General features: G+C 42.7%; 1 protein-coding gene across 3 annotated transcripts in view; it reads right to left on the minus strand.

Annotated features, from left to right (window-relative positions):
* man1a2 (mannosidase, alpha, class 1A, member 2) overlaps positions 1-2,607 on the minus strand; it is a 120,706-nt gene extending 118,099 nt beyond the window's left edge. Inside the window, exon 1 of one of the 3 annotated variants that reach the window (XM_048540541.2) lies at positions 2,007-2,607. In XM_048540541.2, coding sequence (XP_048396498.1) covers positions 2,007-2,344 — 338 coding nt within the window. In that variant the 5' untranslated portion in view covers positions 2,345-2,607. The remainder of the gene's footprint in view (positions 1-2,006) is intronic. The other 2 variants (XM_048540542.2, XM_048540540.2) reach the window with 2 other exon arrangements.
* Between the last annotated feature and the right edge of the window lie 12,433 nt (positions 2,608-15,040).

The raw sequence follows: 15,040 nt of genomic DNA on the forward strand, positions 1-15,040 counted from the left end.
GCCATGTAAAGGAAGACAACAGAGGGAGCTGGTATCGCATAGAAAGTGAAAATCTTCAGAAAGAATTTCAGAAATGGCCTTGCTAAAGTAGCAGTGCTATAATTTAGTAATCAAACAGAAACAATATAGAAATCAAAGAAATAGAATCACAGAATCCTTACAGTGTGGAAGCAAGCCATTTGGCCCGTTGAGTCCACACCAATGCTGCAAACTGCATACCACCCAGACATACCCCATCCCTGTAACACTGCATTTCCCATTGCTAATTCACTTAACCCGCACATGCAGTCATACAGCTGTACACGTGGAAACAGACCCTTTGGTCCACTTGTCCATGCCGATCAGATATCCCAAATCGAATAATCCCATTTGCCAGCACTTCAACCACATTTCTCTAAACCTTTTCAATCACATAGCTATCCAGATGCCTTTTAAAATGTTGTAATTGTACCAGCCTTCACCACTTCCTCTAGCAGCTCCTTCCATACACGCACCTCCTTCTGCATGAAAAAGTTGCCCCTTAGGTCCTTTTAAATCTTATGCCCTCTCACCTGCAAATAAGCTTCTGATTACTCAAAACTAAATTTTCCAGGTAGTGAAGGAAAACTTTATAAATGAATCATTAAAATGGGGTACCAAGCAGCAAGTGACAACATTTGACATATTCTAAACTGTCATGGTTGAGAAAAAATGCTAAGAACAACACCTAAGATCAATAAAAGTGGCAGTTTGCCAATTAGTTTAAAGTCATGTCTATAATTCATTCTCAAGAATGACAGATCAAAATAGATATAGGTTAAATCAGAATATGACGACACAGACTCCTAAAGCTGACATTTTCCAAGTGTGAAATACTACTGCAGAAAAATTAACTCGAGCTTTTGACTTTTCTGTAAACAAACATCAAGGTTCACAGCATCACTGCAAAGTTTTCAACAATTGAAAATATTTAATTATGAACAAAACTGTGCAAGTATAACATTAATGAGAAATTGGACAACTCAAAAGTCTAGGGGAGGACAAGTCTCAATTCAGTAAATAATAATGCCAAAACAACGTATGTAAAACCAGCCAGTTCATAACTAAACACTGCAACATGCTATCTGCACTATATCAGAAAAATATGAAACAAATACAAGTAACAAATTGAAAACCATCACAACTAGATAGAACGTAAAGTGAAGAAAGTATCCCACACTGGTGCATCATTCCAGTCTACCAGCCACATGTATTTTGTCTCAGTTTACGAAAATATCCTATCCTTTTTCCCTCGCCTACTTTCCCGTTTAGCTGCACTAAATACTAACATGCCAATGTGGCATACGAATCGCCTGTTTACGTTACTTCGTTATCACTGGAACTTGCGAAAATGCTGATGTGTATCCTACATTACTGCGAGGGGAAGCGAAGAAAACATTAGTGTTACCCTCCCTGCAACAATATTAGAGGCTAGCCAAATATTATTGGCGAGACTCCAGTTGAAAAACGTAACATTTCCCGACGAATTTGCAAACTCGTTCAGTAGTACCGAATCCAATATGCCACTTCCGATGTTTCTTCCGCGAATAATGACAGAGGCAAGCAATCAAGACAGGACAAGGAGTTCAAGATTGCGTTCGAGTAGCGTTTCTGTAATACTATCATCAGGCCTGCATTAACTAACTCAATGACAAGCTGGATAATCAGAACTGCATTTTACTTACAGTAAATAATAAACATTTCAACTTTTTTTAAAGGTAATACATTTACAGACCCTTCACTCTTGACCACTCCGAACCTGGAGATCACGACGACCTCACCACCACTGCACTCCCCCAACCCCTCGCCCTGTACCAAACAAAACAATTACTGGGCCACTAGCGGCTTTGCAGCTTGGAAGCACTTCCAATCAAGCGAATCTCCTCTCCGAAGGGACGGGACTGTTCCGGCTGATCGCTTCCCCATTAACCTGCACCCTAGCCAGCACCGCCGCCACACCGCTCCCCCACCCCCCAACACCCCCGTACCTGTGTCGGTGCCGATGTTCCTCCCCGCCTCCATGCACCATGACTCCGCCGCCTTGTAGCCCGGCGCTGCCGTCCCGTCCCGCAGACCTGCCCTGCTCCACATGCGGAATGAGAACGTCCTGCAGCCCCAGGTCGAAGCGCCTGTGCTTGGAGGAGTCGGGCAGAAAGAAGATGGCCCCGAAACACAGGGTGATGAAGGCGCTGAGGATGAGCAGGAGGATGAATTTCTCCGACAGCCGCAGGGTGGCTCTGTGATGCGGGTAGAAGGAGACTGGCGAGCTCGGGCTCAGAGCTGCCAAGCGACGGCTCGACACCGGCAGCAGCGCGGGGCTCGACATCCTCCTCCTGCCACCGCCGCCGGGTACCCGCCGTCAAACTTTAAAAAAAAACCCGCCTTCGGGTGTTTAGCGACCCCGCACGTCTTAGATATCACGGTGTCCGGCGGAGCAATGGAACCGGCTGAACTGCCAACATCTGTTCCGACCGTACGGTCTGGTCTACTCCAATCCGGCCCAGAGCCTCCAACCGTCACCGTCCCTCAGACTGGCTCAGGGACAGCAACATTGCGCCTGCGCCGCCCCACCGCGCCAGTGGGGGAGGGGCGAGGGGCTGGGAGAAGCCGCCACGCCTCTTTCCTGGGCGCTTTCTTCTGCGCAGGCGCGCATCTGTGGGTGACGTTGTGGAATGTTACCACTTTGTCACTTTACAGACTGCTTGTTGCATTGTTAGACCGACTAGTGCCGCGGCACATCTAAGCAAATATGCCGAATAGATGCTTTAAAACAAGTTGTTCAGTCAGGGCAGCAGTCCAACCCGGGATTTTTGGCTCCAAAGTACGGACAGCATCACTGCGCCACAGGCGTCCTCCTTTCACCCCTGCTGCGACAGATACCCGCGGGAGCTGGTTGGTTGTGAACCCGGACCTCCTGGTTCAGAGGCAGAAAAATCACAAAGAGCCATCCCATGCTATATCACACGCTCTGCAACAAAAACATGCTTTTCGCTTGTGGTAGAAAGATATGGCGCTATATTTGAATGGGAAATTTATTCAGAGAAAAAAATCTTTATGCAGATGTGGGGGAACGAAAGGTTGGAAAACATAAGAGTCAGTCTCATTGCAGAGAACTGATGTCTGTGGATCACGATGTAAGTTCCCCAGGTTCCTCTCCCAGTACCTGGATTTTCCAATGCCCAGATGCTTGTTTCTTTGCCACACTCTTTAAAATGCTCCACGTAGCAAATTCTGAGGGAATTGCCCAGGAAGTTGAAGACCTCCCGCGCCTAGAACGCCTGGGAAGAATTTGGAGGGTTCGGCAAAATTTGAGTAACTCAGTTTACTCAGGAATAAGTAGATTTTTAAAAGCCTAGATAAACCCTTGAGAAACTAATCAAATGACCTAATTTAACGTCCCCCAGACTCCTAACACCCCCAGCACCCTGAACCAAGAGCTCCAACTCTACTCCCTGGACACAACTCCCTTCTTATTCCTCAGAGTGGCCACCTGTGATGTTAGAATTTTAAATAACAAAATCGGACAAATTGCTACTGAGAAAAATGGGACAGACTTTCCATCCCTCTGGCTAACTATCCTGCACAATGAAGAACGTGTCAGATCTGAAGAATGGCTCCGCCTTGCCAAAGCAGCTCTGATTGGAATCTCCAATCAGAAACATGAGACTATCTCTTTGGGTAAGAAGGAGCAGAGTGGGAATCTTCATTTGATTGCCACTGCTGAGAGAATCCAGACCAACAATTCATCCATCATAGAATCATCCATGCCAACTAGACATCTCAATCTAGCTGTTACTATTTGCCTCCATTTGGCCCATATCTTCCTATTCATATACCCATCCAGGTGCCTTTTAAATGTGCAAGCTTGTTCCATAAATGCACCACCCTCTGCATAAAAATGTTACCCCTCAGGTCCTTTTCAAATCTTTACTCTCTAACCTCAAATCTATGTCCTCTAGCTTTGGACTCCCCTGACCTAGGAAAAGGACATGGATTATTCACCCTATCCACGCCTCTCATGATTTTATAAACCTCTATAAGGTGTCCGATACTCCAGGGAAAAGAGCCCCAAACTTTTCCATCTCTCCGTGCAGCTCAAACCCTCCAGTCCTCTTCACAGATATTGACAGATCTGCTGGGCATTTTACTTAATAGTAAAATTCTGAGGGAATTGCCCAGGAAGTTGAAGACCTCCCGCGCCTAGAACGCCTGGGAAGAATTTGGAGGGTTTTTTAAATTTTTAAATACTGCAGTGGATTCTTTTCATGCTGCTCACTTCTATAATTCTAACATGCCTAGAAGTGGCACCCATGGCCGTGGCTCTGGTGATTTGGCGAGAAATAAAGCTATTCTGTGCTACACAACTACAAGTGAGATTCCTCAGTTACAGCTAAATTATTTCTATGGAGCTGTTGCATGGAATAATTAAGGAAAGCCAGTATGGATTTTTAAAGGGAAATCATGTTTTAATTTGGAGATTTGTTTCCCGAGTTAACGGGGGCTTGATCAGAGTCTGGAAGTGATTGTGGTATACATAGAACATAGAATATAGAACATTACAGCTCAGAACAGGCCCTTCGGCCCTCAATGTTGCACCAGCCTGTGAACTAATCTAAGCCCATTCCCCTACAATATCCCATCATCATTCATATGCTTATCCGAGCTCTGTTAAAATGCCCCTAATGTGGCCGAGTTAACTACTTTGGCAGGCAGAGCATTCCACGCCCTTACCACTCACTGAGTAAAGAACCTGCTTCTGACATCTATCTTAAATCTATCTCCCCTCATTTTGTAGCTATGCCCCCTTGTACAAGCTGACGTCATCATCCTTGGAAAAAGACTCTCACTGTCCATCCTATCTAATCCTCTGATCATCTGGTATATCTCCATGAAATCCCCTCTTGGCCTTCTTCTCTCCAATGAGAACATACCCAAGTCCCTCAGCCTTTCTTCATAGGGCCTGCACTCCAGGCCAGGCAACATCTTGGTAAATCTCCTCTGCACCTTTTCCAATGCTTCCACATCCTTCCTGTAATGGGGCGACCAGAACTCCACGCAATACTCCAAGTGAGGCCGCACTAGCGTTTTGTACAGTTGCAGCATGCCATCACGGCTCCGGAACTCAATCCCTCTACCAATAAAACCTAACACACCATAAGCCTTCTTAACAGCACTATCAACCTGGGTGGCAACTTTCAGGGATCTATGTACATGGACACCAAGATCCCTCTGTGTCCACACTACCAAGAATCTTTCCATCGACCCAGTATTCTGCCTTCCTATTATTCCTCCCAAAGTGAAACACCTCACATTTATCCACATGGAATTCCAGAAGTTATTTGACGTATTTGTAGACAAGAAACAGAGCAAATGTATATCTCATGGAATGGCAGGGACAGTAACAATATAGGTACAACATTGGCTGAAAAACTGGTGATAAAACGTAATGGTTCATGGACAGAAGAAGGTGTGGAGTGAAAATATCCAGCGGTTGGTAAAAGGATTCTTCAACTATTTAATGCATACTAATGGTCTGGACATTAATGGACAAGGCATCATAATGAACTGAGGAAGACAAAAGGACTTATAGAAAGAACTGCCAATGCTGGAGTCAGCAAGAACACAGAGTGGAGCTGGAGGAGCACAGCAGCCCAGGCAGCATCAGAGGAGCAGGAAAGTTGACATTTCAGGTCAGGACCCTTCTTCAGAAATCAGATCAGGAGAATAGGAAGTCAAATGGCAGAGGAAATTGAAACTGGAAAAGTGAGAAGTTGTTGATTTTTAGCAGGAAGAACACAGTGATGATACAAAATAAAGGATCTGATTCTACGACATTCAGGATCAGAGGGACTTTAAAACATGCATAGGTCATTGAACGTGGCAGGATAGATTAAGAGTGTGATGAATGCAGTTCTCTGTATACTGGACTTTATTAAGAAGGGCTTGGTAGTAGGAGGTTATTTTAAATTTATATAGAACACTGGGTGTCAACTGGACCATTGAATCCAGTTGGGTCAACACTTTACAAAAATTGTAAAGGAAAGATTTGTGAAAATTGTTCCAGAGATAAGGAACTTCAGCTATATAGATAGACCAGAGAACTTGGGACTGTGTTCCTTAGAGAAGAGAAGATTGAGACAAGATTTGTTGGAGGTATGGAAAGCCATGAGGGGTCTAAAGAGACTTCTCATCATGGGAAGGAATGAAACCAAGAGGGACAGATTTAGGATAATTGGCAAAAGACTGATGACGACATAAGGAAAAATAAAGGCATGCAGCGAAACGTTGAGATTCTGGAATGTACGGCCTGAGCATGTAGTGCAGACAGGTTCAATCGAGACATTTAAATGTAAATTAGCTTATTATCTGAAAGGATAGATTCTGCAGTGCTACAGGAAGAAGGCTGAGGAGAGTCTCTTGGTAATTTTTTCCCTTAGAAACACATGCAGATGTGAAGAACTGAATGACCCCTTTTTTCCCGTAACCATATTGTGGTGTATTTTTCTGGTTTCTTTTCTGCATGTGTGTTGAGTTAATCAGAAAAACTCAGAAAACTAAATAAATAAACATCTTGAAAAATGTTAGCACAGCACAAAAAACTAGTAACTCAAAAACAAACTACAACTGTAAAACAATCTCTACTGAAGGCTTGTGCCCAATGCCTATGTTATGAATTGACTGAATATATTAAATTCCTTTTTATTACTTTAGATTTCAGGAGGTTTGCTAATATTTTGGAATCACATTACACAATTCAGTTTGTTTTTCTCTGAAACTGAAATCACAACAGATTATATTTGACATTCAAAAACATGTAGTTATAATGAAAGTGCAGTAGGAGATAATCTATAACTTAAACTGCTTTTGTAATCAATATTCCGTTAATTATATTACAGCAGGAAAGTGTGTGCAATAGTGCAAATTTTGTGTTGGTGAAATTAAAATATTTTCAAAGAGGGAAGTGAGCTCTTATTGTGCAACATTTATTTTCTGGGTAGACCTGGGATAATGTTTCTAAAGTAATTGAATTTTTGATACCTCCTCCAAGAGTTTGAAGTTTACGTAGTTTCAGCATTTAAAGCCAAAAATAATCTGTTCTGTAATTATCCACGTATATGTATTATAGCCCAGTGAGCATAGCATAGGCACATACTGAATTATTTATAGCATTACCTACGCAGAAAGAAAGGCTCCACACCAGACAGCCAAAGCTGAAATTCAAAGAATCCTTGATTTGAAGAATTTACGGTGAACAGAGAAAATTGAGGAAATTCAACTCTTCAATGGTATGTATAACATACATGCCTTTTTCAACAGCACAATGAGATCAATGGACACTCAATACATGAACCAACACTGATAAGATCAAAGATAGCAAGACTGTCCTCAGATATATGGACAATATCAACACGACTAGGAAGAGAATTTTGCAGAACTATCCCACAGTGGACATGTCTGCTGAAGAATGTCTTCTGACATATAATCAGAAGTGAGCAAAATAATAAAAGCCGTCAACCAGGTGAAAAGCAAAAAAGCTTCAAGTCCAACAATATTTATGAGTATGTATTGAAACATGAGGGAGGGACAATTCTTAGATCAACACACTGTTTATGAAAGTCTGACAGAAGGAAGATGTTTCAACTCAGTTTAGTGGTGAGTATGATCATAGTCTTTAAGACAAACTGAACTGCAACACTGTTAACATCTTGGAGTTAGAACATAGAACATTACAGCACAGTACAGGCCCTTCGGCCCTCGATGTTGTGCCGACCTGTCATACCGATCTCAAGCCCATCTAACCTACACTATTCCATGCACATCCATATGCTTATCCAATGACGAATTAAATGTCCCTAAAGTTGGCGAATCTACTACCGTTGCAGGCAAAGCGTTCCATTCCCTGTTGAAGTTAACTAGAAACTTATCTGGACCAGCAATGATTATTTCCCTAATCAATGTTTTCAGAGATATTATTACACGCATTTGGAGGTTGTGGGACTTGAAACTGGATTTGACCTGGACAAGAGGTAGGAACACTACAACTGCAACACAAGAGCTCCTTCTGGACCACTTATGTACATAGTGTGACTACACCAGAGCCTGCCCTCCATCTGAAAAGCACAAATCAGGAATATGATGAATTAATCCCAATTTGCCTAGATGAATGTGGATCTGACAGCACTCAGAATATCAACGCCGTTTGGACAAAACAAACCACTTAATTAGCACTCCATTCACGCCTTAATCATTCACTCCCTCTACAAGCCACAATGGCAGCAATGTGTAGCATATACAAGATGAGTTGCAGCAACCCCTTTAAATGTATTAACCAAACCTGTAACAGCTAGCAGGTAGATGCACACAAGCAGCATTTGTTTGCAAATATCACCATCTGCACATTTCTCAATCCACAGATCATCCTGACTTAAAAATATATCATCGTTCTTTTACTGTTGCTGGACCAGAAAGATAGAATCCCCTTCCCTACACTGTTGGTGTACATAGCACATGGGCTGCAGCAGATCAAGAAAACAACTTAACATTTTCTGTATGTATTTGAAACAAATGTTGACCTTGCCAGAGGTCCTCAGATCTATTGAAAGAATATAAAATGTTAAATAAATGACAGGATCTCACCAAAGTAAATAAGCAAAGTCCAAATCCTTTATTATGTCACCAATCTGTAAGGTTCTTTTTTCAGTATGAAAGCAATCACTTTAACTGTTCCATATGCTTTAATTTTAATCCTAAAATTATGGAAAGTTAACATGATGATTTTACATCTGCCAGTCCATCTTTTATGTGTGTATTTTAATACACAGTTCCCTAGCCAGATGGGCGTTTGGGCCAAAGGCAAATTATAATTGGTTGGAAAATTGGAAATTCATAAACCTGACAAAAGTCTTGGCAATGACTTCAAAGAAGATTTCCAATTTTGCCTAAGTAGGAGGCCATAGTATCTCTAACAGTATTTGCATTTGATCTCACTTGGAGGTATTCTTTGTATTAATTATGTTTTATTAGTTCATTTTACAAAAGATTGCTACATTCTTCTATTTATTGCTTTATTTGAGTGTTCAACACAATTTTATCAGGTTTCAATTCCATTAGCATGGGGAATATTGATATTCAGCAGAATGTCATTGCTAAAATGCTAGTTCTTATGCATACTCTGCATGCTTAACTGAACATTTGGCCTCACTGAGGATCAGTTATGGGAGTCACAGGAGAGCCAGTATGATGGAGAAAGGTAAAAGTAAAAACAATGTATCCAACAAGAAGAGACAGTAAGAACTGCAGATGCTGGAGTTAGAGGTAACTCAGCATGGAGCTGAAGGAACAGAACAGACCAGGCAGCATCAAAGGAGCAGGAATGTTGACATTTCAGATTGGGACAGAGGTTCGAGATATTTTCTAATCAATATGCTCAGGAAATGTTTCTACACACCTCTGAAACAGGTGGGACTTGAACTCAGAACCATGGTTCAGAGATAGGGATGCTACCACTGTACCACACAGGCCCTTAATAAATTCTATTGCTGTTTGTTAAATAACTAGTAGTTGAAGGTAATAAGATAAAACAGGTATTGGATATTGATTAGTTAATTCTAACTTAGCCCCTTAAAGGCTATTGTTGCATTGTGCTTGAGTCCCAACTACAAGCTGGAATGCCTAGTTTCAAATTATACCTGCTCCAGAATTATGTCATAATGTTTCTGAAAAGGGTTATTAACCAGCAGCTAAGGAGTGTTGTGGTGCAATGGCAGTGACCCTACCTCTGGCTCAGAAGGTATTCGTTCAAATCTCACATACCACAAATATATGTCATCATGCAACTTAACAGGCTGATTAGGAAAAAGGAAAACCTCCTTAGATGCAGAAAGCATTTCAGGGGTATTGGGGTGTATTATTACTTCACTCATGAGATTTTAATTTAATTTCCTAGTTTTCTTTTATAGTTTTGGTTTAAGTTACAGCTATTCTAATGTGCTACAGTGACAAGAGCAGACTAGGGTTGGAGAGTTTGAGTGAAAAGGAGACGCTGAATATGCCAGTGCTATTTTCCCCGGAGCAAAAGGAGGCTGAGAGGTGACCTTATAGATACTTATAAAATCATCTTAAGGCCATGGATTGGGTGAATAACCAAGATCTTTTCACCAGGATACGGGAGTCCAAAACTAGAGGGCATAGGTCTCAGGTTAGAGAGAAAAAATTTAAAAGGATTAAAAGGGAACTAAAGGTAACATTTTCCACATGGAGGATGTACATGGATGGAATGAGCCACCAGAGGAAGTGGTGGGGGCTGGTACAGTTACAACATTTAAAAGGCATCTAGATGGGTGTCTGAATAGGAAGGCATTAGATGGATATGGGCCAAATGCTGTCAAATGGAACTAGATTAATTTAGGATATCTGGTCAGCATGGATGAGTTGGACCAAAGGGTATGTCTCTGTGTTGCACATTTCTATCACTCTATGATTGCATGTTTTATGCAGCAATTAACTCCCCTCTTGAGATGGTAGGTGATGGCCTTGTGGTATTATTGCTAGACTATTGTCCCAAAAACACAGCTAATGTGTTCAGGACTCAGGTTCAAATCCTACCACTACAGATGGTGGAATTTGAATTCAGTAATTTTTTTTTGAAAGTCTGGAATTAAGAAACTAGTGATGACAATGAAATCATTGCTGACCATCAGAAAAGTTCATCTAGTTTACTAATGTCCTTCAGGCAAGGAAATGTGCCATCCTTACCTGGTTTAGCCTATATGTGACTCCAGATCCACAGCAATGTTGTTGACTGTCAGTTGTCCTCTGAAATGGCCTAACAAGCCACTCATTTGTACCAATCACTCACAAAGTCTCAAAGAAATGATATCAGCGGATCACCTGGCATCGACCTAGGCACTGGAAAAGTCAATGTCAGAAACAGCCCTGCCAACCCTACAAAGTCCTCCTCACTAACATCTACAGGTTAGTGCCAAAACTGGGAGAGTTGCCTCACAGACTAGTCAAGCAACAGCCTGACATAGTCATATTCACAGAATCGTGCTTTACAGACAATGTCCCAGATACTACCGTCACCATCCCTGGATATGTTGACTCTCACCAGCAGGACAGACCCAGTAAAGGGAGCGGCTCAGTGGGAGACAGGAAAGTATTGCTTTAGAAGTCCTCAACATTGACTCTGGACCCCAGGAAGTCTCATGGCTTCAGGTTAAACATGGGCAAGGAAACCTCCTGATGTTTACCACATGCCATCCTCCCTGAGCTGATGAATCACTACTCCTCCATGTTGAACAACACTTAAACAGAGCACTGAGGATGGCAAGGGCACAAAATGTTCTCTGGGAGGGGGATTTCAATGTCCACCATGAAGAGTGGTTCAGCAGCAGTTTTACTGAATGAGCTGGTCAGGTCCTAAAGAATCTAGTTGCTCAGTTGGGTCTACCGCATGTGGTGCGGGAACCAATAAGAGGGAAAGACATACTTATCCTCATCCTTACCAATCTGCCAGCTGCATTTGTATCTGTCCATGACAGTATTGGTAGGAGTGATTACCACACAGCCCTTGTGGATGGCTTACAGAATGACTTTTTGGAACAGCTTGAGGCTTACAGAATGGCTGTTTGGAAGAGCTTGTGGCTTACAGGATGGCTCTTTGGAACAGCTTGTGATGGAGCCCACAAGGGAGCAGGCTATTCTGGACTTAGTGCTATGTAATGAGCCTAACTTTATATAAGATCGTAAAGTAAGGGAACACTTAGGAGGCAGCAATCATAATATGGTAGGGTTCAGTCCTCAGTTTGAAAGAGAGAAGGCAAAATCAGGTGTAATGGTGTTACAGTTAAATAAAGGTAATTACAGGGGCATGAGAGAGGAACTGATGAAAATCGACTGGAAGCAGAGGCTAGTGGGGAAGACAGTAGAGCAACAATGGCAGGAGTTTCTGGGTGTAATTGGGGACACAGTACAGAGGTTCATACCAAAGAAAAGAAAGATTATCCAGGGTGGGGGGAGACATTAGACAGCCATGGCTGACAAAGGACGTCAGGAAATGTATCAAAGAAAAAGATACAGCCTATAAAGTGGCCAAGAACACTGGGAAATCAGAAGATTGGGAAGGGTACAAAGACAAACAGAGGATAACAAAGAGAAAAATAAGGAAGGAGAGGATCGAATATGAAGGTAGGCTAGCCAGTAAAATTAATAATGATAGTAAAAGTTTCTTTCAATGCATAAGAAACAAACGAAAGGTAAAATTAGACCTTGGGCTGCTCCAAATTGATGCTGGAAGGCTAGTGATGGGAGATAAGGAAATGGCTGTAGAACTTAATAAGTACTTTGCATCAGTCTTCACAGTGGAAGACATGAGTAGTATCCCAACAATTAAGCAGAGTCAGGGGGCAGAGTTGAGTATGGTAGGCATTACAAAAGAAGAAGTACTAGAAAAGCTAAAAGGTCTAAAAATTGATAAATCTCCTGGCCCCGGTGGGCTGCATCCTAGAGTTCTGAGGGAGGTGGCTGAAGAAGTAGTGAAGGCGTTCATTGTGATCTTTCAAAAGTCACTGGAGTCAGGGCATGTCCTAGATGATTGGAAAATCGCTGTTGTAACCCCCTTGTTTAAGGAAGGATCAAGACAAAAGATGGAAAATTATAGGCCGATTAGCGTAATCTCGGTTGTTGGTAAAATTCTAGAATTCATCATTTAGGATGAGATTTCCAAATTCTTAGTAGTGCAGGGTCGGATTAGAACAAATCAGCATTGATTTAGTAAGGGGAGGTCGTGCCTGACAAACCTGTTAGAATTCTTTGAAGAGGTAACAAGTATGTTAGACCAAGGAAACCCAGTGGATGTTATCTATCTAGACTTCCAAAAGGCCTTTGATAAGGTGCCTCACGGGAGGCTGCTGAGTAAAGTGAGGACCCATGGTATTTGAGGTGAGCTACTGGCATGGATTGAGGATTGGCTCTCTGACAGAAGGCAGAGAGTTGGGATAAAAGGCTCTTTTTCAGAATGGCAACCAGTGATAAGTGGTGTCCCGCAGGGTTCAGTGTTAGGGCTGCAGCTGTTCACTTTATATATTAATGATCTGGATGAACGATTTGGGGGCATTCTGGCGAAGTTTGCCGATGATACGAAGTTAGGTGGACAGGCAGGTAGCACTGAGGAGGTGGGGAGGCTGCGGAAAGATTTGGACAGTTTAGGAGAGTGGTCCACGAAATAGCTGATGAAATTCAATGTGAGCATAGTGCGAGGTTTTGCACTTTGGAAAAAAAAATACAGGCATGGACTATTTTATAAATGGTGAGAAAATTCATAAAACCGAAGTACAAAGGGATCTGGGAGTGTTGGTCCAGGATTCTCTAAAGGTTAACTTGCAGGTTGAGATGTGAGTAAGAAAGTGAATGTAATGTTGTCACTTATCTCAAGAGGGTTGGAATATAAAAGCAGCGATGTGCTTTTGAGACTTTATAAGGCACTAGTTAGGCCCCATTTAGAATTCTGTCCAATTTTGGGCCCCACACCTCAGGAAGGATTTACTGATGCTGGAGCGTGTCCAGCAGAGATTCAGACAGATGATCCCTGGAATGGTAGGCCTAACATACAATGAATGGCTGAGGATCCTGGGATTGTATTCATTAGAGTTTAGAAGGTTGAGGGGAAATCTAATAGAAACATACAAGATAATGCACGGCTTAGAAAGGGTGGACGCTTTTAAATGTCTTCAAGGCAGAGATCGATAAATTCTTGATCTCACAAGGTATTAAGGGCTATAGGGAGAGTGCAGGTAAGTGGAGTTGAAATGCCCATCAGCCATGATTAAATGGTAGAGTGGACTCGATGGGCCGAATGACCTTACTTCCACTCCTATGTCTAATGGTCTTGTGGAGACTAAGTCTTGCCTTCACATTGAGAATAACTTCCCTTATGTTGTATAGCACTACTACCGTGCTAAATGGGACAGACTTCGCACAGATCTAGCATGAGGCACCATGGGCCAGCACAATCTGTAACCTCATGGCCTGGAATAGCCCCACTGAACTATTACCAGCAAGCCAGGGGATCAACCCTGGTTCAACGGATTGTGGGACGGCATTGCCAGGAGCAGCAGCAGATGTACCTGAACATGAGGTATCATCTGGTGAAGCCACCAAACAGGGCTACTTGCACACCAAACAAAGTGAGAGACAGCGCTAAGCAATCCCATAACCAACAGATCAGATCTAAGCTTTGCAGTTCTGCGGCTCTGGTGGACAGTTAAACAACTCACTGGCAGAGGAGGCTCCACAAATGTCCCCATCCTCAATGATGCAAGAATCCAGCATATCAGTGCAAAAGATAAGGCTGGAGCATTCTCAATAACCTTCAGCCGGTAGTGCTGAGTAGATGATCCATCTCAGCCTCCTCCAGCAGTCCCCAGCATCACAGACACCAATTTGATTTATTCCATGTGATTTCAAGAAACGGTAGGAGACATTGAATGCTGCAACGGCTATGGGGCCTGACAACTTTCCAGGAATAGTACTGAAGACTTGTGCTCCAGAATTTTCCGGTCCCTGAACTAAGCTGTTCCAGCACAGTTACAACACTGGTACCCACCCAACAATGTGGAAAATTGCCCAAGTATGTCCAGTACACAAAAAGGAGGACAAATCCAACCCAGCTAATTACCGCCCCATCAGTCTCCTCTCAATCATTAGTAATGAGATGGAAAGTGTAATCAATAGTGTTATCAAACTGCACCTGCTCAGGAATAACCTGCTCAGTGACACCCAGTTTGGGTTCCACCAGGGCCACTCAGCTCCTGACATCATTACAGCTTTGGTTCACACATGGACAAAAGAGCTGAATTCCAAAGTGAGGTGAGAGTGACAGCCCTTGATAACAAGGCTGCATTTGACCGAGTGTGGCATCAAGGAGCCCTATCAAAACTGGAATCAATGGGTATCGGGGGCAAACTCTCTGGTGGTTGGAGTCATACCTGACAAGTTGGAAGGTGTTCGTGGTTGTTGGAGT

Source organism: Stegostoma tigrinum, chromosome 12 (genome assembly GCF_030684315.1).
Source record: "Stegostoma tigrinum isolate sSteTig4 chromosome 12, sSteTig4.hap1, whole genome shotgun sequence".
In the NCBI taxonomy this organism is placed as follows: domain Eukaryota; kingdom Metazoa; phylum Chordata; class Chondrichthyes; order Orectolobiformes; family Stegostomatidae; genus Stegostoma; species Stegostoma tigrinum.